This window comes from Pelobates fuscus, chromosome 3, assembly GCF_036172605.1.
Source record: "Pelobates fuscus isolate aPelFus1 chromosome 3, aPelFus1.pri, whole genome shotgun sequence".
NCBI classification, from domain to species: Eukaryota; Metazoa; Chordata; class Amphibia; order Anura; family Pelobatidae; genus Pelobates; species Pelobates fuscus.
In genome coordinates, this window is record NC_086319.1 from 26,373,129 (window position 1) to 26,399,673 (window position 26,545).

At 38.8% G+C, this 26,545-nt stretch overlaps 1 protein-coding gene across 1 annotated transcript in view; it reads left to right on the forward strand.

Moving 5' to 3' along the window:
- Positions 1 to 26,545, forward strand: part of SLC13A1 (solute carrier family 13 member 1) — a 109,976-nt gene that overhangs the window by 75,327 nt on the left and 8,104 nt on the right. The window contains exons 8-14 of the mRNA XM_063446809.1: positions 268 to 339; positions 17,473 to 17,630; positions 18,496 to 18,615; positions 21,832 to 21,930; positions 22,038 to 22,139; positions 23,575 to 23,678; positions 25,151 to 25,260. Of these exons, the coding sequence (XP_063302879.1) occupies positions 268 to 339; positions 17,473 to 17,630; positions 18,496 to 18,615; positions 21,832 to 21,930; positions 22,038 to 22,139; positions 23,575 to 23,678; positions 25,151 to 25,260 (765 nt within the window). The remainder of the gene's footprint in view (positions 1 to 267; positions 340 to 17,472; positions 17,631 to 18,495; positions 18,616 to 21,831; positions 21,931 to 22,037; positions 22,140 to 23,574; positions 23,679 to 25,150; positions 25,261 to 26,545) is intronic.

Genomic DNA, 26,545 nt, shown 5'->3' on the forward strand with positions numbered 1-26,545 from the left:
AAACGTCCTGGAAAACGCATTACATTTGTAAACCGAGGTCCCACTGTATTTATTTGCAAGAGTGTGTGCATACCGCACACAGTAAATCAGGACAAAAAGATGAAATATGTATTATCACGTTGGGTAGCTCATGGGGTGCTGTCACCTTATGAAAATGTACCCATCCTGGTTAAACTCTTTTAATATTACTACAAATATAATAAGTTCTCAGAGTCTAGTTGATTTTGTGTGTTGACAGTTAAAACATTTTATTTTTATTCAAAACAGTATCTGGAAGAAGAATTTTCAAACGGAGCTTGCGATTTGCACAAAAAAGAGCTAGAAGAAGATATTCAAGAGGTAAATTCAAAATTAACAGCATTTTTAAATTGATTATCATGAGAAAATATTGTTTATTAAGTCAGTTTTAATGGTATATATATATATATATTGATTTTTGTTTGTTTATGAAATGTCTAAAAGATGCATAATTGATGAATTGTTTATAAGCTATTAATAGTATCCCACCGTGACATACAACGTGTAGAATAAAAATACAAATAATTACTGGCATTTCTTTTTTTTTTTTTTACTATGATGCAAGATAAAAATTCTGAGATATTTCAAAATGTGGGAGTATAATATATAATTAAATCACAATTGAATATATAAACCATGGTGATCATGTATAAAAGACATTCTTAAACCAGTAGCTAACTGCAAAACTAAACATACAAAAACACTAACAACAACATTTCTAGAGTTGAATATATGCCTATACAAGATTGTGATCATAATGTTTTGTCAAGACTGAATTCAGTGTATTCATAGATTAAATGACATTGGAAAAATGCCACTTACCACACAGTGCCACAGACAAAAGGGTGTTTGTGTCAACTGAGAAAACTATCTTTAGAATTGCATTATTCTACTACTTTAACAGAGCACATTATAGAACAAAAGAAACGGCATAGAGCTAAAATATTTTTATAAAACACTGCAAATGTATATTTTGACAGATTTATAAAAGGCAAGATCATTTTCATTATGCAATGCATATTGACCTCTCTCCTGTGATAATGGAAGCGTTGGAAATATTAGTTTTAGCTGAATAAGTTCCTCTAAAAATAAAAAAATAATTGTCATGGGCGGATGCTACCCATTGGCAAATTTTGTTAAAGGGACACTATAGTCACCAGAACAACTACAGCTTATTGAATTTGTTCCGGTGAGTAGAATCATTATCTTCAGGCTTTTTGCTATAAACACTGTCTTTTCAGAGAAAATGCAGTGTTTACATTATAGCCTAGTGATAACTTCACTGGCCACTCCTCAGATGGCTGTTAGAGCTCCTTCCTGGGTCATGGCTGCCTAAAAGGCATCCAAACATTCAGTATCTCCTCCCTGTGCATGCAGACACTGAACTTTCCTCATAGAGATTCATTGATTCAATTCATCTCTATGAGGAGATGCTGATTGGCCAGGGCTGTGTTTGACTTGTGCTGACTCTGCCCCTGATCTGCCTCTTTGTCAGTCTCAGCCAATCCTATGGGGAAGCATTGTGATTGGATCAGGCTACCACTTCTGATGATGTCAGCAGACTGCTTGGTATTTTTTTTTTGAGGCAAACAGTATGCAGAGTTACAGCTTCAGGCTTGAGTACAGTAAGATTTTGCTATATTTATGGAAGCATGAGTGGCCCAGGGGGACTAGATGGGGGTTTTAACACTATAGGGTCAGGAATACATGTTTGTGTTCCTGACCCTATAGTGATCCTTTAATGAAAAAATGATTCATAACATGAACGAGATGAACCAAAATGGCCCAAAATGTGACAATCAATGTAATATATATATATAATATCCAATGCTTGCACTCCAGTCATAGAAAATATAATTCCCGGTGCTTATCAGAAAAATTATAACCGTCTTAAAGAAAGATAGCACTCCAAGGATGTTGTGGTAAAGTTGAAAAAAACGTGGCTTTTATTCAGGCAACTGCCAGTGGCGTACACATGACCTATGGGGCCCGGTGCGAAAATTGATCCGTGGGCCCCCCCCGCACGCTTACTCTACAGAGGCCGGGGCCGCAACACATGGCGGCGGGCACCTGGTCACAGGGGTGCGACCCCTGCGACCGCGGTATGTACACCAGTGCATGCAGATGCACATACATTTAAAGGACCACTACAGACACCCAGATCACATCAGCTCAATGAAGTGGTCTGGGTGTCAGGTCCCTCTAGTTTTAACCCTGCAGCTGAAAGCATAGCAGTTTCAGAGAAACTGCTATGTTTCACTGAGGGTTAATCCAGCCTCTAGCGGCTGTCTCACTGACAGCCGCTAGAGGAGCTTCCGCGATTCTCAGACATTGAACGTCCATAGGAAAGCATTGAGTAATGCTTTCCTATGGGCGGTTTGAATGCGCGCACGGCTCTTGCCGTGCATGCGCATTTGGAGCTGAGCGGCGGAGGGATCCCCAGCGCCAAGGGAGTCCGGCGCTGGAGAAAGGTAAGTGCTGAAGACACACACTCTCACGAACAGACGTATACACACTAGCTAACAGACACACACATTTACTGACAGAGACACACTCAGCGACAGACATACATACACACTCACTTACAAAACATACACTCTCACTGACAAACACACACTCACTAACAGACATCAAACAGACTCACTAACACAAACACACTCAGTAACAGACACACACAGTAACACACTCCCTGACACTCACTAGCAGACACACACTCACTGACACTCACACTAACACACACACTAACACTCACAGTAACACTAACACACACACTAACACTCACAGTAACAGTAACACACACAGTAACACTAACACACACAGTAAAACTAACAGTAACACTAACACACACACACTAACACACTCACAGTAACACTAACACACACACACTAACACTCACAGTAACACTAACACACACTAACACTCACAGTAACACTAACACACACACACTAACACACACACACACTAACACTCACAGTAACACTAACACACACAGTAACACTAACACACACACTAACACACACACTAACACTCACAGTAACACTAACACTCACAGTAACACTAACACACACACACACTAACACTCACAGTAACACTAACACACACACACACACACACACTAACAAATTTTTTTTTAAATTTAATCCCCCCAGCCTCCTTACCTTTTGGAGTGCTGAGGGGATTCCCTGGGGTCCAGTGGTGCTGCTGGGCTCCTGGGGGGCCAGTCAACCAGCGGGCAGTCAGGCTGGCGGGCGCGCGAGGGAGCACTCTCCCCTGAGTGCTTCCTCTTCAGCTCCCTCGCGCGCCGCATAGGGATGCCGGCGCCGGAAGATGACGTCATCTTCCGGCTCCGGTATCAGTGCGGTGCGCGAGGGAGCTGAAGAGGAAGCACTCAGGGGAGAGTGCTCCCTCGCGCACCGGCTAGCCTGCCTGCCCGCCGGGTGTAAGCAGAGCCAGCCTCGGGGGGCCCGGAGGTGGCCGGCTCCTGGGCCCCCCAGGAGAAGAGGATGGCCCAGTGAGTACATAACGGGTCGCAGGGGCGGCCGGGCCCCCTGGTGGGCCGGGCCCGGTCGCAGCCGCGACCCCTGCGACCCTGGTATGTACGCCACTGGCAACTGCCACAGTGGATCGATGTGTCAGTTCTCTATCAGAACTTTCATCAGGATAAAGGTGCAACACAATTAACCAGTTTAAATAACAAACCATTTACCTAATTAATTACATTGTATAAAGATGTCACTGTAAAAATAAATATATATATTTATGTATTTTTCTTTGTACTCCTCCTCTATTAATAGTTTAACCATTTTTTATGAAAGATGTATACATGTGAACTAAAATGTAAATTTTTAGTAAAAGGAGTAAATATTTTATATAATTTCATTACTAAATATTTTACAAAATTAAAGGACAATACAATGACCGAAACATGTGAGTTATGTAGAGATATATTATTACATTGTAGAAAGAGTACCCTCTTAAATGGCTTTACAGTCAGACTTTTTTTTAATTAAAATTATGTTTTATTAATTCACCTTTTTTGCTCTGGTCTTTTATAAACCTTTCATATGTCTCCTATTGTCTGTGAGCATTTCTTTACTGAACCATTTACTGTAGATGCCTTTGAAACCTGCCGAGTCATTCCATCTCAGCTTGATTTTAACCTTTTATGTAAAGTTCAGGTTAACGAATACTTGATTGAGACGACATTTGGTGTTAATTACATCAGGAGACAATTTACCTCGCCTGAAATATGTCCTTGTCACGGCTATGCAACAAAGCATAACAATATAATAAAATCTAATAACGATGCGTCCTTGTTATCGAAGTCGCAAATGGTGTGATCGGCCATCACACCTTTATTTACATACTACTAGATGCCACCACGGCGCAGTGAGTGGACTGTCTACTGCAGGTTATCAAGGCTAATATAATATCAGAATAAAGTGGATTAATCCATTTAATCTCTCCTTGTGAATGGATGCGTATTTAAAATTAAAGCCAACATAGCGTTGGGGTTGGGGGGGAGGGGGGGAGGGACTTTAAACCCCTGATCAAACAATTTATAACATAGGATTAACAAAAGATAAGGTTTTAAGTCACTTCAATAATTAATTAGCATAAACATCAAAAGTGCTCTAAATGTGCTTCTCTAATTTCAAGGAGTGTGAAAAACTCATAACATAGCCCTAAAACAATGGACCACTATCGTATCCAATTCCTAATTCCCCTATCCCTTAATTCCCAGCCTATCCTAAGCATCCTTAAGCTGTAGTTGTTCAGGTGACTATAGTGTCCCTTTAATAAGAGCTTTCACAATAATCATTAACTACCCCAATAATATTTTTTTTTAAATACCGTACATTATCAATGTTTTAAATGAACATCTATTTTAAACCATGATTATTATTATTATTATTTTATTACTTATATAGTGCCAGCAAATTCCATAGAGCTGTACAATAGAATTAGAATGTTAAAGTTCTCTTCCAATGAAAAAAAATAAAATTCACAAGAACATTTCCTTAATGACTCACAGATTTACACTTTGCACTTTAAGAGTTCATTTTGTTTAAATTTGGTACTGTAGTGAAGCACTTTATTGTGATAATATTTATTACACAGAAGTCACTATTTTGGAGTTTTAGGTACACTTTTAGATTTCATGATTGATGTATGTGCTCCACCTTTTCCTATATATTATTTTTTAAACTCACTTTGAATTCTCACTGTCCTGCTTTAATGCTAAAAAAGAGATTTCCCTCTATATAGGCTTTTGTAAGAACCGTAAACAAGGTCCAAGAATAAAACATAAAATATAATCATCACTGCTTGTTTCATATGAGCGTCTATTTGATATCACGACCGCAATGTTAAAGTTCTCTTCTTATAAAAAAAAGAAAATCAGAAGAATGTTTCCTTAATGATTCAAAAATGGGAACCAATCTATTTTTGTTAAGAAACTTGCAATAACTAGATACGAACATTAGATATTAGATGTAAAACCCTTAAATGTTCAATTAAACAGAATTTGTTTAATAAGTCATTCTGTTTAAATTGAATGAACATTTAAGGGTTTTACATCTAATATTTAATGTTTGTGTCTTGTTATTGCAAGACTTTTTAACAAAAATAGATTGGTTATCATTTTTGAATCGTTAAGGAAACATTCTATATATGTATATAGATCACACACACCTTTATTCACTAAAGATTGAACTGCAGTGAACAAAAAACAAATTGAAAAATGTAAATCTAAATAGCTGAAAAAAGTCCCCAATTCTGCTATAGTCACCACAGCGATATTTTAGCCGGAAGCGTTACAATTCAGGTTTCAATTCAGTACAATTCCTTGTCTTAAACTATGCAGGTCTATAGCAGTTTGTGGTCCTTGTTTTTCATCTCTGTTAAGTTTAAGCACGCCAAGGCAACTGGGAACTCAATCTCTGACCCTAGTCAATTCGAGTTAGCCAGTTACATTGTTACCTTTTAATACCGGTTGAAAAGAGATTCGGTTTATCACTTTTAACTCCTGCTGTTAGTCCACAAGAAAATGGAAAACCCAAAGTGAAACAATATCCAGTTGTTGGATCAAAAATGATTTCTTGACTCATATTTCTCTTTGGATCGACAGGGTTCCCGGTTCCCCACATTAGCCCACCTATGCACCAAAAAGGCACATTATATGTGCAGTAAATAGGTGCCCCCTACATGATTGGCAGCTGTAGGCAGGCCTGCATAATGTGAAATCTAGCCCTGGCCCTAGGTAAATAGTTCTTAGCTTCAGACAGAGACCATTCCGGTTACCTGTACTCACAGAATCGAGTCATGCTGTGCAAATTTACTCACTCGTACTGAGTGTTTTCATTGGTCCAGAGTTACCAACTACTATGCAATTCACTCATCTTCTGATATATCTAAGCATCTAGTGTCTTCTGATTTATCTAAGCATCTAGTGTCTCCTGCCTTTGCAAGGCAGGTGCTCTGGGAAATCGCTGCCTCTGAGCTAAACAAACAAAGTAACAGGACCGTTTGTGTGATTGACAGCTGAGGTGTGTGTAACAAGACGAATGTATAAAATAGCAAATTACTTTATAATCTGTACTTTTTGTAAAAAAAAAAAAAAAAAATCACTCTTCACACATAAAGCACTGCAGCAGCTAAAGTGTTTTACGTGTTTGGAGTGTTCTTTTCCGGTTAGGGAGAAAACCAATGGACATGGTCAGGTAAAGGTGAGGATAACACGATGGCTTTATATGAAGTATGTTAAATGCTGACCGACATCATTACTCTCGGCATCAGTATATTAATATACTTTATTATTGCTTTCACTGGTGATATATTGCCATGGTGATACGAAGATTAAAATATGTGATTTATCAGCGTTAGAAATGTGTGAAGAGTTCATTGTGTGCAGTAGATATGACCTTGGGAGCTACAGTCACTTTGTGTAAATTAAGGATGCTGCACCCCTTTCCCTGACACCTAATGTTTTCTTTTTAATCGTGTTTTATGGCCGTTTGCAATTGATTGTGTGTTACTGAACTCGTGTTATCAGTTTAATAAACAATTATTTTACAGTGTTTACCGTTCCTGTTCACCCTTACAAGGTAAATGACTTAACGAGTCTTAGAAAGGTCATCGACATTTTTTAAATGTTAACCGAAAACTAAAGGACGTTTGCCATGGTGATCAAACATGTGGTGGAATCCTACAGCAATTTATTGGGGGATCTTGAAGAGCAGGAACAATCTGATCAGTTTAGTTCTCTGCTTTATCCTTTTGTTTCTCTTTATCTCCCCATAAGTCCTACTACTCAGTCTGTTAGGGTAGTAATGTGCTGAATCTGAATATTGCAGCCTATTATTATTATAAGTAGTAGTATTTATATAAAGCCAACAAGTTCCATAGCGCTGTACAATGGATGGACTAACATTGACGTAATTGTAACCAGACAAGTTGGACGCACAGGAACACAGGGGTTGTGGGCCCTGCTCAATGAGCTTACATGCTAGAGGGAGTGGGGTATAGTTACACAAAAGCCAAGGTTGGAAAAGTAGGTTGGTAGAATAGTATTTACTGAAGACAGTGCATTTATTTATTATTATTTTTTTTTTTTTAAATGATAGAGAGGAATCAGAGTAGGGGAGCCATTAACAGTTTAATTTACATGCATTCCTGAAGTAGTGAGTTTTCAATGATCTTTTGAAGGAATGGGGACTGTGTGAGGATCTAACGAAGAAGGGAAGTGAGTTCAACAGGTGAAGCCCTAGAGAAGTCTTGAAGGTGAGCATCAGAGGTGGGAGAACGGACAGAGGATATACGTAGGTCTTCGGTAGAGCGTATGGGCGTAGACGAGACATACCCGTGTATTAGGGACAATAGATATGTTGTAAAATGATAAAAGTACTGGTATATCGCTGCTTGAAGATAAACTAACATCCAGGGTTTCATCCCTAAAGAGCCTCTCAAACAACCGCTATTCTGGTGAGATTAACTAAGGGGGGCACAGATAGTTGTTTTGCTGCCTGTTATCTTATTAGGATCCATTTGATGTAAGAGGAACACATAACTACCTCTGTGATTTTTTTTTATCCCTGGACTAGCATACACCAGATGGCAAATTACAGTCAGAAGTCATCACATAATCTGCCCTATTAAATCCACCAGAGCATTTATCTGATTTCCATCTGATATTTTGCCACTGACTAACCCTGACTTCTGATCCAGATAGTTAATTGACCCAGTAATGTCAGGTGATCAGAAATATTGAAAATTGGAGCAGCCTGTAATATATTGCCCTGCGTAGTGACTTCTCTAAATTTAGTAATTAGCCCCACATGTTATCATTACAACCCCCTGCTCCATAGAAACTCCACATGTAGTGAAAACAAGGAGTGAATAAAAAAAACCCGATGTGCTTTAACCTTGCTAATTGCCCCACTCATTCATCCACATGGTGGCTGTTATGAAAATCATAAAATCGTGTTATTCATATCTCTGCCTTGCAGGTTAATTTGCTAATGATTTATTAGCCATTATCCGCTTGGTCATTCACCTTAATTTAGAATATCCTTATTTGTGCCAGATATAGATTTATCTATACTGCCGGCATGTCCGTCGGAGGCCTGTTCAATGTGAATATTGAAGTATTTTTACAATTCTGTTTTATGATTCCTGGATGACACAAGTTCAGCAATAAGCAATCTGTTAATTAACCGTGATTGCAATGTTTTACTACACTTTCCTATCTAAACATTACAGATTCTATAATTTATCTAGTAATTCAATATTTGTAAATGATGATCTTCACATTCACGCTATCGTAAATATATTTTTTCCGTATTATATAACATGAGGGTGGTTTATTGAACTTTTTGATATTTGTGAGTTATATAACATGCTGGCCATGTATTAATTGCACGTATACCATGCCTTTTCTATATCCTGGTTTAGCTGAAGGACATTTATTTAAAGAGACATTTAAAAAAAAAACAAAAAAACTTTTGTTATAATAAAGAGGATATTCCTATTGTAAGAATAAAATAGAGTTCAGCTCTATAGATGCATTCTATTCTTATTATTTTTTTATTATTTATATAGCGCCATCAGATTCCGTAGCACTGTACAATGGGTGGACTAACAGACATGTAATTGTAACCAGACAACTGGACGTAAAGGAACAGAGAGGTGGATGGCCCTGCTCAATGAGCTTACATTCTAGATGGAGTGGGGTATAGTGACACAAAGGGTAAAAGTAGGGGCATGAAGTAGGTTGTTAGAAATGTATTAATTGAGGGCTTAGTAGGTAATTTTTGACAGTTGCAGGAGAGGAGTCATGGCGGTGGGGGATAAAAACCTGCTAACAGTTTAATTGATATGCTTTCTTGAAGAAGTGAGTTTTCAATGATTTTTTGAATGAGTGGAGACTGGGTGAAAGTCTTACGGAGAAGTGAAGGGAGTTCCACAGAAGAGGTGCAGCCCTGGAGAAATCTTGGAGGCGAGCATTAGAGGTGAGAATACGGACAGAGGATAGACGTAGGTCTTTGGCAGAGTGCAGGGGCCTCGCCGGGACATACTTGTGTATTCTTTACCCTAGGATTGCCAAGCTAGATATAAAGTCTGTTTGCAGCGTAGGTCGCTGACAGTCATTCAAAAGACACTGTAGGCTTAATCAGATTGAAGTAGTCATGGTTCCAGGAGTCCTAAAGTGCACACTACTAAATAGATTTCTGACCAATTAGTAAAGATTCTCTGTCCCTGGAAGGTTGCAGCCTGGTCTCCAAGTGATGATACAGCAGAGGTTAAAAACAATGCTTCTGCCCTCTGTCCTCTCTGACGAGCTAGGTGTAGCGAAACGTGCGCGTCAGAGGATTAGGGTGTACTGCACTTTTGGATCCATGGTGTAGTGCACAGATCGGCGACCGCGCTGTTTGATTTAATTTACTTATTTTTGACCTCCTTTATACATTTAATTTTTTTACTTTTCACTTTATTTTCTGACCTGAAGGATAGATATTGTGGGGGTTGGGGTTAGGTGCCCTCGAAGGCACGGGACACATTAATACGAGGGTGTTAGACTCTTTGACCTGTCAACAAACCTTCAGACCACACGGTGTGTTACCCCCTATCGACACTTTGTAACCTTGTCTACCAAGACTTTATTTCGTATCTGCTCCTGTGTCCCCCTCCCCTCTCCCTATGTTGTTCAGTTGTACACTGACTGTATTACTATCAGTTCTCTATTGCTGGCAGATGTGGGTTATCCGCATCCAGTGCTTTGCACGTCTGTTTGAACGTTAGTCTGATCATCCAATGTATCACCTTCCTGCTACTATGTATCGTTATATCTAACCACAGAGTTGATATATGGCAGGAATATAGAGGATACACTGAGCTCTTCGAATCACGACCACTTCACAGACTGCTAAGTCATTGGATCAGTGCCCTATTTTGATTATATCACCTACCATTTACCACTATAAATAATAGTTCCATTTCCTTTCTTTTCAACCGGTAGCCCAGCTATTTTGCAGACAGCTACCGGCTTACGGATTTTAGGAAGGAACAATGAGACTTTTATGGGTGTATACAAAATTTCACACTACGTGAATAACAGACCATCTAACCAATTATTTAGTCGTCAGACCAGCACCTTATTTGCAATACTATCGACGGTGTATCACTGACAGAGACAAAATTCGTTTTAGGCAACTGTCAGTAAAATCACTCATAGGCAGATGCTGGTGATATCTCATCTAAGTCAACTTATTACTGCAGATCTTTAGAGGGTCCTCACAGTAAATTACTGACATCTGATAAGACGGACTGCCCAAGTCAGTCACAAAACCACCTGATAGGTGTTTTTCCCTCTAAGTCTGACAGTATTACCCACTTGTCACTATTGACAGTTACCTGCTGCCTATATTGGTTTGTATCTATCAACTAGAGTGACACTGATCTAGCACCAGAATTTTAATCCACATTTCTTGGTTATTTATTGTACAGCACGGATTGGGTTTTTTCCTTATATATTTTTTTCGTTACGTTCAATAAAACTTTATTATTTTTACCTATTTGATAATAATTGTTCTACCTACCAGAGTCTCCGCGGGTTATCTCTATATCCCTTGGATAAATATATACCATACTATACATTAGATACATAATCTTGTTCTATTCAATGCTTCTGCCTGTACTATACCAATTCATACCAGGGATTGAAGCACATCTGATACCCCTGGCATGGTATAGTATAGCTTTCGTCATTCAATTGCAATCGTCATTTGAGGATGAGCCCCAGTCTGCTGGGAACAAGAATAAACCTTTTAGTAGTGATGCAGGACCCAGCACCAGTGTACTCCGGGTACCATAACTACTAAACTTGGTTGAAGTGGTTATGGTGCCTACAGTTTTTCTTTCACCTGTGAGTAACTCATTCTTATACATAATGAAGAGAGGAAGGATCATCATCTGTCTCTTGCACCGATCTTCATAAAAAAATGAACATCTTACCCTAAGGTATCAGAAAAATAGCATGACGGTTCTTCTGTGAAACCGACAACTGATTCATTAGAGCACATTATGCAGCGGGCACGGTCTTGTCCCAAAATAAGCCCAATTCAACACCAGGCATGCCACGTAAGTGCTTTTTATTTTTGCTTCTAGAAGCTAAAGTAAACAATAAATACATTTTAAAAAGATAGTTACGTCACTTTAAGTGTCATTGACATTGATGAACTTTCAACAGTTCACAGTCTATCCTGATAACTCACTGTTACTAAGAGACAGGTACATTGTTACAGTTATCCAATCGTAGTGTAAACACTGGGCTTGTTGTAATTCTAGTTTACTAATAAAAAAGCCTTGACTCTTACATATAGGGAGCCATGTACTAATAAAATGCAACATAAACATATTTATGAATATATATTGGCTAGTGCATGTATCGTATTGTACAGCGCTATGGAATTTGATGGCGCTATATAAAAATAAAATAAAAAAATAGTAGCACATATAGACATGCAATAAACTAAGGGTGGCTTAATGCAAAAGAAACAAATAAAACCTTTGAAATTGCATGAGTCGGGCAGCCGCATACTTGCTAATATTTCAAATAAACAAAGAGGGATGCTTTCATTTTAGGGGTGTGAGTGAGGGTGAGGCCAGGGGCATGGCTGAGAAAAGTCAGAGAAATTTTAAGTGACTTACTAAAACCATTTAATGCTGCTAAAATGAAATTTAGGATAAGAACTGATAGAATATTAATTTCTATGCTTCTTGCTTCTTAACATGCTAGTGAATAAGCCCCTAGACTAACAAGCAAAGTTCTGTTCATTGTAGACAGGGCGTTGGCTATACATTGGTATCCTTTCTTTGTATGGCAGTCACCATCTGTTAGTATTTTATTTACCCTCCCCCCCCCCCCATATCCCGTAGGCTGCAAGAATGTGTGTTTCTACCCACCAACCTATTTCCTGTACACCCCTTTAAGAACCGTGTGTTAGTACCCTAATGGATGATCCAATAAGGGGCACGTATAATGCTCATTTCATATACTGATGTGTGTTACAATTAAATTTGTAGTCCTTTTGAATCAGCAACGTCTGTGTGTGCTCAATTGGGCTTCGCAGTACTGCAGAGGAACAGACAAAACCAGAGATTGATAAATTAATATAAGTCCATGGCTAACAAGAACTTAAGGAATTCTTCACCAACCTAACAAGAACAATGTATCTTATTTACACAGGCACATTTATTGTAGGCTAAAGACGCATTTCTGTGAATATTATTGCTGTGGAGCTCTGTTATACACTTAGACACACCAACCAAATGGCGCTAAAAAGGGGGGTTATTAGGATATAAAAGACAGACAGAGGGATTAGGGCCAAACTATGGACTGCTCCTCCTAAATAGGGACACAAGACAGGTATGTTATACACAGTGTCACACACACCGTCACAAAATGAAAATGAATGCTTAATATGCAATATTACTCACACACATTTTAATTTCTATATCAATTTACGACAATTCATAGATTAGTAAATAATCCTGAGTATCAATAAACACACACACTGGATACAGTGACACCATGTCTAACACGATAGATATAAAAAGCGATGTGGCAATGGATGAGAAATAAAACATGATATCTCAGAAAAACATAACTCAGTTGGTTTATTTATTCCCATTGTATTTTGTTACAGGAGGAGACTTACATGTACTGTTCACTCAAAGTGAAACCATTGCTGCCATTCACACTAAACATGAGACGTTTGTGTTTAAAGCTCTGTCCTTGTGTTCTGTTAAAAGACAGCAAATATTGATATGATGAGAAATGACTTCTATGTATTGTTTCGATTCTTTCACACTAAAGTCATCTACCCATCATATCAGCATTTTCTGAACTACCAACAAGGGACAAGGACACTGCTTTATCCATGTGCAGCTAGGCAATTACAAAAGCAAGGTTTTCACATGGGCAACATTGTTATCGTATTACCAATACAATATCGAATTACTGCTCGATCCAAACTACTCATAAAGACACTTAGCATTTAATGATTCACACCGTTACAAGAACAGCAAAACACTGTTAATAAATATATGACAATAGACAGGCAAGCATGCTGTATGACAAATAAGAGTCCTCTCACTTGGAAATACGTGCCAATACTAAATTTCTGCATTTCGCCATTTCAAAGGGACACTACAGATTCCTAAATCGCTTCAGTTTGATGGGTTACCTGGCTCAGGGTTACCTGGCTATCTTCCTGTCCCCATTCATAAAAGTGTTGATTTCAAGAAAGGTCTGCACTTTTATTAAATTATTTGGGAACACCCCCACTGCCACCTCAAATCACTCTGCACGAACAATCATTTCAGCAGAAATTATGGCTTCATATTAGTCAATGCTTTCTAATAGGAAGCATTCTACTGTGCAATGGCTGTGATCATCACATTTGATTGGAGTTTTTTGTGGCAATGGCTGTTCATGCGCCGATTTGAACTAAACAGGGAGGGGAGACTCACTGCGTCAGATTGGAGCAGCAACAAATGTTAAATTATCATTATCATTGTTAATTCCCTTTATGTATTTCAATGTTTCTATCATATCCCCCCTGTCTCGTCTTTCCACCAAGCTATACATGTTAAGATCCTTTAACCTTTCCTGGTAAGTTTTATCCTGCAATCCATGAACCAGTTTAGTAGCCCTTCTCTGAACTCTCTCTAAAGTATCAATATCCTTCTGAAGATATGGTCTCCAGTACTGCGTACAATACTCCAAGTGAGGTCTCACCAGTGTTCTGTACAATGGCATGAGCACTTCCCTCTTTCTACTGCTAATACATCTCACTATAAAACCAAGCATTCTGCTAGCATTTCCTGCTGCTCTATTACATTGTCTGCCTACCTTTAAGTCATCAGAAATAATCACCCCTGGGGGGCGGAGCTAACCACCGAAGCGACTGGTCGCATAGCCTGAGAGCTCCGAGCTTTACCGGAGAAAAAAGAAGGAAAAACAGAGATATTACCCCCCAAAAGGCAAGCAATCCTGCCCCAAGCTAGCAGCCCCAACACAAATGGGCAGAAAAAGCAAAAAGCCGAAACAAGAGGGACCCCGGCCGGGCTCCAGTATAGGAGACCTATGGCGGCGAGCACGTGGCGCCTTGGAACCCATGGACGCCTACCTCGACGATTTCAACGACTCCGACGAGCAATCCTCAGAGCCCGAAACCGCACACTTACCCACGGCACAAGAGGCAGTGCAACCAAGGGCGCAGCCGGACACGGCTCCGGTCACCAAGGCCGAAATGAGGGAGCTGTTGGCGGAGCTCCGCCGAAATATCCAAACGGATGTAGCTGACATGAGGAAGGACTTACAGGGTCTAACAAAACGCATGACGACCGTGGAACAAGAATCCCTCAATCACTCGAGGGCCGTATCCACGCTCCAACACAAGCTGAAAACATTGCAACAACAGCACATGAGAGTGGAGCAGAAAATGGCGGCATTAGAGGACTCACGCAGGGCCCAAAATATAAAAATCCGCGGCATAGCGGAGACGATCCCAGACTCTGAACTCCCTCACCTCATGAGACGCCTCGTGAGTAAAATCTTTCAGCCCAAGCAAGCTAAAGGGGTGGGTCTGGATGGCATCTTCAGAATCCCCAAACCATCTACGGCTCCTACTACGGCATTTAGGGATGTCGTTGTAAAATTTCAAAGACGGCAAGACAAGGAAGCGGTCATGGCCGCCATCAGGGGAAGCACACCATACCCCTTTGAGAACATGGCCCTATCACTATTCTCCGACTTGTCCAGAGGAACTATGGCCTGGCGTACAACCATGAGGCCTTTCACCACCCTACTCCGCACCCATAATATTAAATACCGTTGGCGCTCACCACACAAGCTACAAGTGACCCAGGGGGACAAAGTATGCCTCATAGCAGACTTGCAGGAGGCGAAGTCGCAACTCGTGGCCTTGGGCCTTCCACCGGACGCTCTGCAGCAAACGAACATCCCCTCCAGGCCCCATGTCTGGGACCCAGCTAACTCTGAGACTTTCGTCCCAAGAGGTTCACGGACAGTGGCCCCGACCTGAGGACCCTCGTTGAGCCGGCTGAGCCGTTCCAGCCGCTCCCAAATCTACCCCACTGTAGTGGGAAATATGTAATTTCGGTCTTCTCATATGCATTTTATGTTTTCTCCTGTTTACTTTGAGTTTGCTCATGTGTACTTTGTGTTTTCCTATGAAGTTCTGTTTTTTAAGCTGCACTCTTAATCGATACCTTAGCAGTGGCCACGGAGGTTTTCTAAGGCCTAGAATTGAACTTACCTTTTTCTGGTGCCAGTCTCACCATAGAATATCTGAAACTACATTTAAACTCCTTCAGATGGAGGAAGACATGTCCGGCTGGACCTTTAAATAAGAAATATGCATTGTGGGTCTGTTCACTGACTGGTTGGTCCCTGGTTCCAGCGAAATGTCCATCTTAGCACAGTAATAAGTGTGTTTTGCCTAGCTTGACCCATAATAAAGGACAGGTGCCACCACTTAACAAGGGAAAACAAACAAAAAAGAAAAATTCTATACCCTCGAGCAAGGATTTATAGGCATAACCCAGCCTCCTGGTACCAAGCTGTTTAAAATATATCATAGTTACTGCTTTGATTTGTTTTTCTTATTTATGTTTTGCTAATTATTAGCTATCTGCCTTTCCTTAAATGTACCTAGAGTTAACTTAACCGCCGGCAACGCATCCTAGTCTAGCGACGATAGACCGGCATGTTAATTAAGGGTGACTCCCGTTTGCACCATACTGACTCCAATGCCCAGTATTGTACCAGCCACAAAATATACTGCTGTTATCCTACCACTGGGCCTGGTAACTCAGAACTACTAGAACAGATCACCCGCACACCCTCCACTAGATAGAACAGATTAAAACAGATATGCTAGCATTGCATGTTAGGCCCTATTTGCAGTAGCATTACCAGTCTAGTCAGTCTGCCCATATGCTCCACCACGTCTTACTGTTAGCAGCGAGAAGGGGCATGTCAGTTTTTGACAGTACTTAATCATTTATTGTGTTATCATTTTTATTTTATTTCATGTTACTCTGCAGTGCATATTAGCGCGTTAACGGAGCATAACATACCCTCATGCACTATGTACTACCCGCTGCATTTACCCAACTAGTTAATTTATCTTTTGAGAACCCTAGACAGCGGGATGCGCTTATCTCTTCTTTGATTATTGTTTTAGCTAAGCTTGGAACAAATGTAAAGAAATGTCTGTTTTTTTTTAGTTTTTGGTTTTTTTTTCTTTCTCCTACAAAACCAAAATTGTGCTGTATACTCATAGGCCACGTTATGTTTTTAACTGTTCGTTACATTACTGCTTGTGACCGCTATTGTGGCTGAACAAGCTTGTTGTTATATCATGCACGACAAAAATAAAGAATTAAAAAAAAAAAAAAAGAAATAATCACCCCTAAATCCCTTTCCTCAGATGTTGAGGTTAGTAGGATATCCTATACTCTGCCCTTGGGTTTTTACGTCCAAGATGCATTATCTTGATTGGCCCACACCTGAGGACAGAACACTACACACTTTTTATGTGTGGATACAAAAAAAAAAAATACAGAACAGAACAGTTATATCAGTAATATCAGTCACAATGGGAGGCTGCTAGGTGTTTTTGCATAATTGTACTTTTAATTCCGAGAACACAATTATAAAAGGTTTATTGGGTTTTATAACAGCTGGACCTATTCCACTGGCAGCTATACCTCCAATTACTTCTTATACGGTCTGTTGTAGAAGAATGCATGGAGTCATTTTTTCTGTTCGTACTAAAGTCCATCTTTTCTCTTAAGCTTGCTGGCAAATGGTGTGAAAGAGCCGATTTTATGAAAACATAACCAAGCATTTATTTTTCTGTGCAGGACAAACTAGGATCATCAGAAAAGCGATACAGAAGTAAAAAAGACCACATGATGTGCAAAGCCATGTGTTTATGTATTGCTTACTCATCTACGATTGGAGGTCTGACCACCATCACAGGGACTTCGACCAATCTAATTTTTGCTGAGCAATTTCAAACGTGAGTATTGTACATCATGAGTGACACGGTTATTAGTTAAAGTGTGAGTTACAGGGAACTCAGACTGAATTCAAATTGAATACTGCTTTTAGATTCTGGCCAAACAATTATTTGTTACTCTGAATCCTTGCAGTATAAATATGTGTTACAGAAACAATGCTACTGTATGTATACTAACAATTCAAATAATAACAAAATTGGTCAAATCCTCTGCTAATTGGTATATGTAACAAATGTCATGGCAATATTAGTTATGGAATCTCCTAAAAACTCCATGAAAATGTAACAACAATGTAATAACAGTAGGGTTTATTCTCTAAATAGAAAATATTTGAATTTACAAGGGAAATGCAATTTTTATGCAAACTGCATATCTGATTCGGAAATAAAATCTCAATCGCACCTATTTTCGACTTCTTTTCTTTTCTTTTTTTTTTTTATTGCCAATTCTGCACCAGTACCAGTTTAATGAATGAAATCTCCATTGCATTTTGCATTAAATTAGAAAACAAAAAGTTTTCAAGTAACGTAGATCTGGTTTACCAAATACTGTAGTACTCACAGATACAGCAATATCTTGCTCTGGCTAATTCCCAAAATGTCTACTCTCCCATTAGCCACTGACAAGTTAAAATTGAGTCTTGGCAAGTAGAAATTCACCATTTGTGAGTATGCCATGGACTAAATGGGCTTGCAGTGGCAAGTAACTTATAGGCCTGGCTAGTACCGCATGACTTGAACTTTTGAACCATGAATCTATTGATCCCTGAGTGCACTACTTTGAAGGTCGTTGGCCTCTGTGGAACATAATAAAAGTATAATAATGAATGGTATGCAATAAACTAACAATATTATTTTATCGTAGGCGTTATCCAGAATGCACAGAAATCAATTTTGGAACTTGGTTCGTGCTGTGTATTCCAATCACCGTCATTCTGTTAATCTTATCGTGGTTCTGGCTACAATGGCTTTTCCTTGGATTCAGGTAAATCTTTATCTAGCTTTGTCTTTGAAGGCGGTACAATGTTATCGATACCGATAGTTATTGGGGCAGCTGATAGCAATCAAACAAAAGAAAAACACACTCGCAGAAAAAAAAAATCACATCTTATGATGCTAAGGTATAAATGTTTATCATTTTATTACTCCAAGAGGTTCACTTGTCAGAATAAACTTAAAGGGACACTCTCAGCCAATAGGAGATCAGCATGAGCTGAGATGCTGGCATGACTGTCCGAAGCCAGTAACTGACCTCTTAGCATTTGCCCCCTTTCCTCCTTAGCACAGATCTGAAACACTACATAATTAAAGAACAGTGATTGGCTGTGGTGTAAAATCAGGCTAACAGCTCAGCTCACATTGATCTCTTGTAGGCTGAGCTATGATGTATAATTTCGAATCAGGGAGATATTTTTGTGAAAAGGGGAGATATTAAAAGCAATGGAGTTATGTCGAAAGAAGAACAAACCTTTTTTATTTTTTAGCAAAACTAAAATAGATTTGAACATAAAACATAACGTGAATATAAATCCAAAATCTATGAAACCTATTAAGTTGTGTTGGTGTCAGGAGTGCTTCTTTTAAAATTCGAGACCTGGAAATCCACTATACGAGTGAAAATACTCTATGGGTATTCGACGTGTTTACTCAGCGAAGGGGACAGTGCGCTATGCAATTTATCAGGTTTTATTTGATGTAACTAGTTGAAAGCTCAGTCTTTTGAAGGAATTGCTGAAATCTGAATCTGAACATTAAAATGTGCGGCCCGATTGGTAACATTTGGACATATTTAAACCCTTAAGGACACATGACATGTGTGACATATCATGATTCCCTTTTATTCCAGAAGTTTGGTCCTTAAAGGGTTAATAAAAGTCATAACTAACTATTTGGAAGAAAAAAGTGATAATCTGCACCACAGATCTGTGCGGATTCTCTCTCTTTGTTCTTCCTTTTTGTTTTATTTGGGGAAATCTTGTGTGATAATCTGCTGCCCTTACTCATCTCTTAAGATATAGCGAGCACCTATACCCTGTACTTGATAACTAACTATTTATCTGTTAGCAGCTTAAATAGTTAAAAAAAAATTGTAAAAAAAAAAACAAACCCCAGTAATGCGAGAGTTAAAAGTATATGGCGGCTGGCAAAGGCTTCCTGCAAATAATTTTTTTTTGCCCCCACAAAAGCCAAACAAAAATCCAATTACAACTAACACAACTATTAAAAATAATACAAAGACATGGACTGAAAAAAACCACAGCGAAAAAAAAAGAAACAGCACATCACCAAAAATGAATCCATCCTCACCCCATGGAGTGGCCAACGCAGACTTCAAGGTCAAGGCATTCCCATACTTTGAATGTCAGTTAGAGAGCTCTGATTGGTTGGCTTGAGAGCACTCTGGCAGGCAATACTGACCCCTAATATTTTTTTTTACCTTGTATTTATTCCTTTACTTATTTTTGAATGTTGTGTTCCCTATCCAGCTGCTGCATTTCTAAGGTGTATCCACTGCAATGTATAGTAGAATGACTAGTTTATTATGCACAAGGCCTCAATTTACTAGCCATAGAGGCTAGCCTGCAAATCCTCATAGAACAGATTACTGGCTTTAGCCAGGAACCTATAATTACAATATATTGGTTTGTTGCCAAATGCTTGAATTTTGTTTGCACTTTGGAAATATCAAACTAGCCGGCTATATAAATGTTTGTATTAAAGGAGCACTATAGGGTCAGGAACACAAACATGTATTCCTGACCCTATAGGGTTAAAACCACCATCTAGCCCCCTGGGTCCCTCATGCCTCCCTAAAAATAGAAATCTTACTTGTATTCAAGTCTGGAGCTGCTTACAATGTCACTGTTTCCTTTAGATCTCCCCACTGCCTGCTGACATCAGCAGAAGTGGTAGCCTGATCCAATCACAATGCTTCCCCATAGGATTGGCTGAGACTGACAAAGAGGCAGATCAGGGGCAGGGGCAGCATGGTTCGAACACAGCCCTGGCCAATCAGCATCTCCTCACTGAATCAATGAATCTCTATGAGGAAAGTTCAGTGTCTGCATGCAGAGGGAGGAGACACTGAATGTTTGGATGCATTTTAGGCAGCCATGACCCAGGAAAGATCTCTAACCACCATCTGAGGAGTGGCCAGTGGAGTTATCACTAGCTGTAATGTAAACACTGCATTTTCTCTGAAAAGATAGTGTTTACAGCAAAAAGCCTGAAGGGAATGATTCTATACACCAGAACAAATTCAATAAGCTGTAGTTGTTCTGGTGACTTTAAAATGATATATTGATATTAAAGTGCACTTCTATACTAACATCGTTTATATTTTATTAAATATTGAGTGACAACTGAGTGAGATACATTAAAATCTCTGATACTTTGACTCTACCAATATTTCTGCAAAACATGGAAAATAACAGTTATAGGAACAGCGCACACAATTTTACATTTTACAAGGCTACTTAAAATGACCTCTCAGCAAACAAATATGGGGATTCAGTTTCACCATATGGCCATATTGTGCTTTGGCAATCACAGCACTCCAAGGTCGGTGGGTCCTACACTAATTTCAACACAGGAGATTTATATTCCAACTTGCAATACCTACAGCTTCAACTGCTTTCAGAGACTCCTCAATTTATGCTCTCCTGTGGTCACCTCCAAACAGGGCACCCATAGTGAATCTGGGAAATGCAAAGCACAATAGGAATCTGCTCTGAATTCCAAATCAAAGATTAACAATTGCACAATATCATGTAAATATACATGATATTAATATGTTAGGCATTTTTTTAAGATATATCTATGAAAATTGCTGTTTTCTCATAGTTTTTTGTTCTAGGTATTCCTATGTCTCAAATAAATTTAAACTTTGTTTAACTTTTTATTGAAAAAAACAAAAAAAAAACAGTCATTAGCGAAGAGGTTACAGACTTTAATGATGTACAAGTGTAAGAATATATTCAAACACATTAAAAATAAACTGTAATCTCACATAGCAGACTGTATACAATGTATATTTTATCTCTGTTTTCATAAACCTCTTTCATGGTAGGATTGTAAAACAATTATTGTGTCCAAGTGTCGGGGGAGAACGCAGCCAAGCAGAAATGTTGCTTGTTATAAACATGCTAGATTATGGATTAATTAGGATTATTATGAAAATTGAATATATTTAAAATTTTAGCTTTCAGGAAATGTTCAAGTGCGGCAAACAAAAAACCCAACGAGAAATAGCTTCGGCAAAGGTGATCAAGGATGAATACGATAGACTAGGTCCTATAAGGTACAAACTGTTGCAATTCTTTTTCCATCAATGATTGTAAGAAATTTTATAGATTATTTACACAAAAAGAACAAACAAAATACTTAATGAGAACATTTCTGTTACAGCTATCAAGAAATTGTGACACTCATTATATTTGTTTTAATGGCCCTGTTGTGGTTTACAAGAGACCCTGGGTTCTTCCCTGGATGGGCTGCCCTCTTTCCTCAGTAAGTAAATATATATATGGACGTATCCACAGTAGATTTATGTAACTATTACTGTAAAGGACCGTGCAATATCATCACACCTCGGTTCATCTACAATGATCTTCTGTGCATACAAGGACAGAGATAGAACTGGCTTACTGTATATTTAGGGAAAAAAAAATTATCTTTCAGATGAGGGGGTGGAAATATTCAACAGGCCATATACAGTACGAACAGGATATTTTATATATACAAACAATAATGTAGTATACATTAATTTCTAAAACATATTATAAATCTAATGAGACATTGAGTGCAAAGCACTTGATTGTGTATAAAGTCAAGCACTCCTGTATGTCTCAGTATATTTATGGCCACAGTGCAACTTGTCACATACACAAAATCAAAAAATAAAAGTGCACTCACTGTATAAAAATCTTGATAAAAGTTCAGACGGTGGACTGAAATGTCTACTACTATGTTTATTACTGCCATGAAGAATTAAAGAAAGGAATTTCTTCCTCCTCGTGGTGCATGATTGATTTCTTCTGTAGTTGTGTCACTAGATTTCTCTTGAAGATGTTCAAATGTTCTGTAACCAGTTGTCTTGGTGTTAGGGTAGATGATGATCTCTTGTTCATCCATAGCTCCAACATACATTTCATGTAGCCTCTCTCGCTGGGACTGCTGTTGTAGAAGCATTCAAGCAGGTCTAGCTCCGTGTCCTGGAATGATTTGTTCCAGTAGCCCACTTGTCGTGAGATTGCCCTGGTTCCCTAGCATCTGAGGTAGACCTTATTAATCCATGCGACGTCTGAGACAGCATGACTCTAGGTTCGTGTTCTCTCATATTATTTAGGTGGGCAGGGTATATATATCGTTAGGTGTCTTACCAGGGACACTTACTGGTGCAGTGGCTGACCGGGATACAAACCTGTTGTTCCCAGTTCAAAGTCAGTTACATTACCACTATGCTATCCAGTCGATATATATACACATCATGTACATATCTCAAGTTGGACCCTTATAAAAGTCTTCCTTGGATACAGCAGAATCTCAAAAAATCCCCAACTCAACATGCAAATGAGCTGACAGATGTCACATTTCAGACTACATTTTGCATTTCTGCAGGAACCCATAACAACTACGCCCTGTGCACAGTTTAGCACTGTGTCTACTTTAGATGAGTATGTAGTGTACAACAGTAAATTCGGACTTTGCAGTGGGGAGTCATATTGTATTTTGTGTCATCGCAACTAAAGTATTCCCTAGCTGTTTGCTAAGAGAAAGTCCTCTGCTGCTACTCTAGAACCAGCACCATGCTGGTGAGTCCCAAAAGGTAAAAAAAAAAAGTTTTTATAGATTTTTGATTTTTTAAACATACATGACCAAATGCTTGTGGAATTCCTTGGTATAGCTCTTGGTTTGCTAAATCTTGTCTTCATTGTGTTTTTAGATATAAAGGCTATGCAACCGATTCTACAGCCGCCTTGCTTATGGGTCTAATTTTCTTCATTATCCCGGCGTATCCTTCAAAGAAGGCAACTGCTGGAAAAACAAGTTGAGTAGCGATTCTTTTTTTCTAACTTTTTATTATATGTAGATTGAAGTAAGAACTGTTTTCTTGAAGTGGTTGCTAAGCTGTTGGATACCTGCAGGTAATTATACACAGCATGGGTTTGTATTTAAAAGGGAAAGAGAATCTATACTAATTTGGAAAGAGCTTAAAAGAAAACACATATTCATAATATTACATTTATAAAGTGACTACACCAATAAAGGGTCTTAGGGATCCATATTTTTTTCTCAATGTGATAAAGTGGTTATAGTGTTTGCGATGTCCCCTATAAAGCCAAACAGAAAGACCATGCCAATTTCCATACCTTATTAGGGGAGCCATCAATAAATTACACCACAAACATAAAATATTGAAAATCAGCTATAACTTTTGATAAGATTATCTATTTTCATTTAATTGTATGTTAAAGATGTAGTAATTGCAAATTACTCTCATAGAATAGTTCAAATATACCAACTGTGCAACTGCAAGTGTGTAATATTTAGTAGATACTCTCCTAGGTATCCAATACATTCAATTGATCTTAACATAGGATTCACACAAAAATCCTGCAATATAAATATAGCTTCATTTACAACTCAATATAATAATACATCAAACATATAAAAGGACAAACAAAAAGTGTTAAGAGTACAAAGTAAACATGCAGTATCAACACTCACATCAATAACCTACCAGAGCAAGACAAACAACAACAAAAAATAGCGTTTCAGCACATTTGAATATTTTACTGTTTTTAGTTCATTCTAGATAAATTCCTTTTTGTTAAACTTTAAACGTTTCTTCTGTGTTTCCTTCTATTCTGGTTTAAAGAAGGGTACTATCACTCTCTAATTTGACACAAGGGTTACACACTTGGATCCAGTCACCTTTAGGCTCCTAAATAAGGTGTTTTATATGTATATCTAGCACTTTATATACTACACGTAGATTGTTTTTCTTTCTGCTTGTGGTCTCTACTTATATCCCATTGGACTCATATGCTGCACAACCATTCAATAAGTTAGTATCACTCCTTAAATCTACAGAGGACTCTGTGTTTAGAGCCTATACCCAAAAAATCTCTACTAAATGTGAGCTCCAGTTTTGTGCAACCATCACTGTTTCAACTTGTTATTATACAATATTGCACTATTATGTGTTTTTTGTTTTTTTTATTCTTAATACATATGCACTTTTGGTACCCCAGCCAACCAAGGAGTAACTGTTATTTATACAATGATTTAGTCTTTTTTTTGGTGGGTGTCATCACTTCAACATCAAGTTCTCTTTTGTTTTTGGTTTGTATCACTCCTTGCCTGGCTGAGACTCCTATGCTGTGATCTCCGCCTCTGAAGAACGGAGTGTCGAGTAAGTGCCTGACAGAATCACTTTAAGGTTTTGTCTGTACTTATAAAGACTAATGTCATCCTCAGTAATCACGTCATTGTTACAACTTTCAACTGTTCTGCAGATTCTTTTGACTATGAACCGCTGATTACCTGGAAGGAATTTCAAGCCTGCATGCCATGGGATATAGCTATTCTGGTAGGAGGTGGATTTGCACTTGCACAAGGCTGTGAGGTAATCATGTCTACTACACATTAAACACACAGCATAATATTATTTGATGACGGTTTGATCAGTTTCGCTATTTTGTTTTACTGTATTTGTGTGTTTCTAGCATGCTGTCATTATTACGGGTAGTATTATTGTGCAATAACTAGTAAATGCAATTTTACTTCATCACTCTTGGCATAGACTGTTACACTTGTACTTGTTAACAATAATAATTAATGAAACAGAGCAGTAATGGCAGATATTTACAATACAGTAAGTATAACCTCCCTTGTTATTATGGGCTTTGCACAGAGAAGTAGAATTTCCTTAATGACTGGTGATGGCTTGGCTAAAGATAACTGATTAGAAGACAGACAAGCGACCTGCAATATGCAGTTTGATTGAAGGTCTGGGTGTGGACTGAGCAGGTTGGAGTTTCTGAAAAGGAGTGTGTTACTTCGGTCGTCCAAGAGATGTGGCAGAGAGACTTTGATTACAGCAGATTTTGGCATGGAGAACGGATACAAGAGAACTGAGAGGACAAAGTCAGTGAGTGAAGCAGCGTCTATGGAAGTAGTAATTTTAGCAATAAAATAGAAATGGAATTTAGAATGAGACGAGCAGTTGGAAATAATGTCAGCAGTAATAAGGCAATTGTTGAACAGATGATTCAATAGCGTGTTCGTGAATAGTAGGCTCGGGTCTGATGCCAGAGTTGGAATAAGGCTAAGCTGAGAGAGTAGACAGATAGCATAGACAGAGATCTGAATCTAGGAGGGCAGCAGGCATAATGAGGTAATTCAAGAGAGTAGTCAGGAATGAAAGCTGGGGTCAGAACCCAACATTGGAGAACAAGGACAATCCAAGAGAGGAGTCAGGAATGAATGCTGGGGTCAGAACCCATCATTGGAGAACATGGACAATCCAAGAGAGTAGTCAGGACTTAATGCTGGGGTCAGAACCCAACATTGAAGAACAAGGACAATCCAAGAGAGAAGTCAGGAATGAATGCTGGGGTCAGAACCCATCATTGGAGATCAAGGACAATCCAAGAGAGTAGTCAGGAATGAATGCTGGGGTCAGAACCCAACATTGAAGAACAAGGGCAATCCATGAGAGGATTCAGAAATGAATGCTGGGGTCAGAACCCAACATTGGAGAACAAGGACAATCCAAGAGAGTAATCAGGAATGAATGCTGGGGTCAGAACCCAACATTGGAGAACAAAGACAATCCAAGAGAGGAGTCAGGAACACTAGTAGCTTGTGTAAGCTTGCAACTCAATTTTTCAACTCACTGTTTAGTAAAT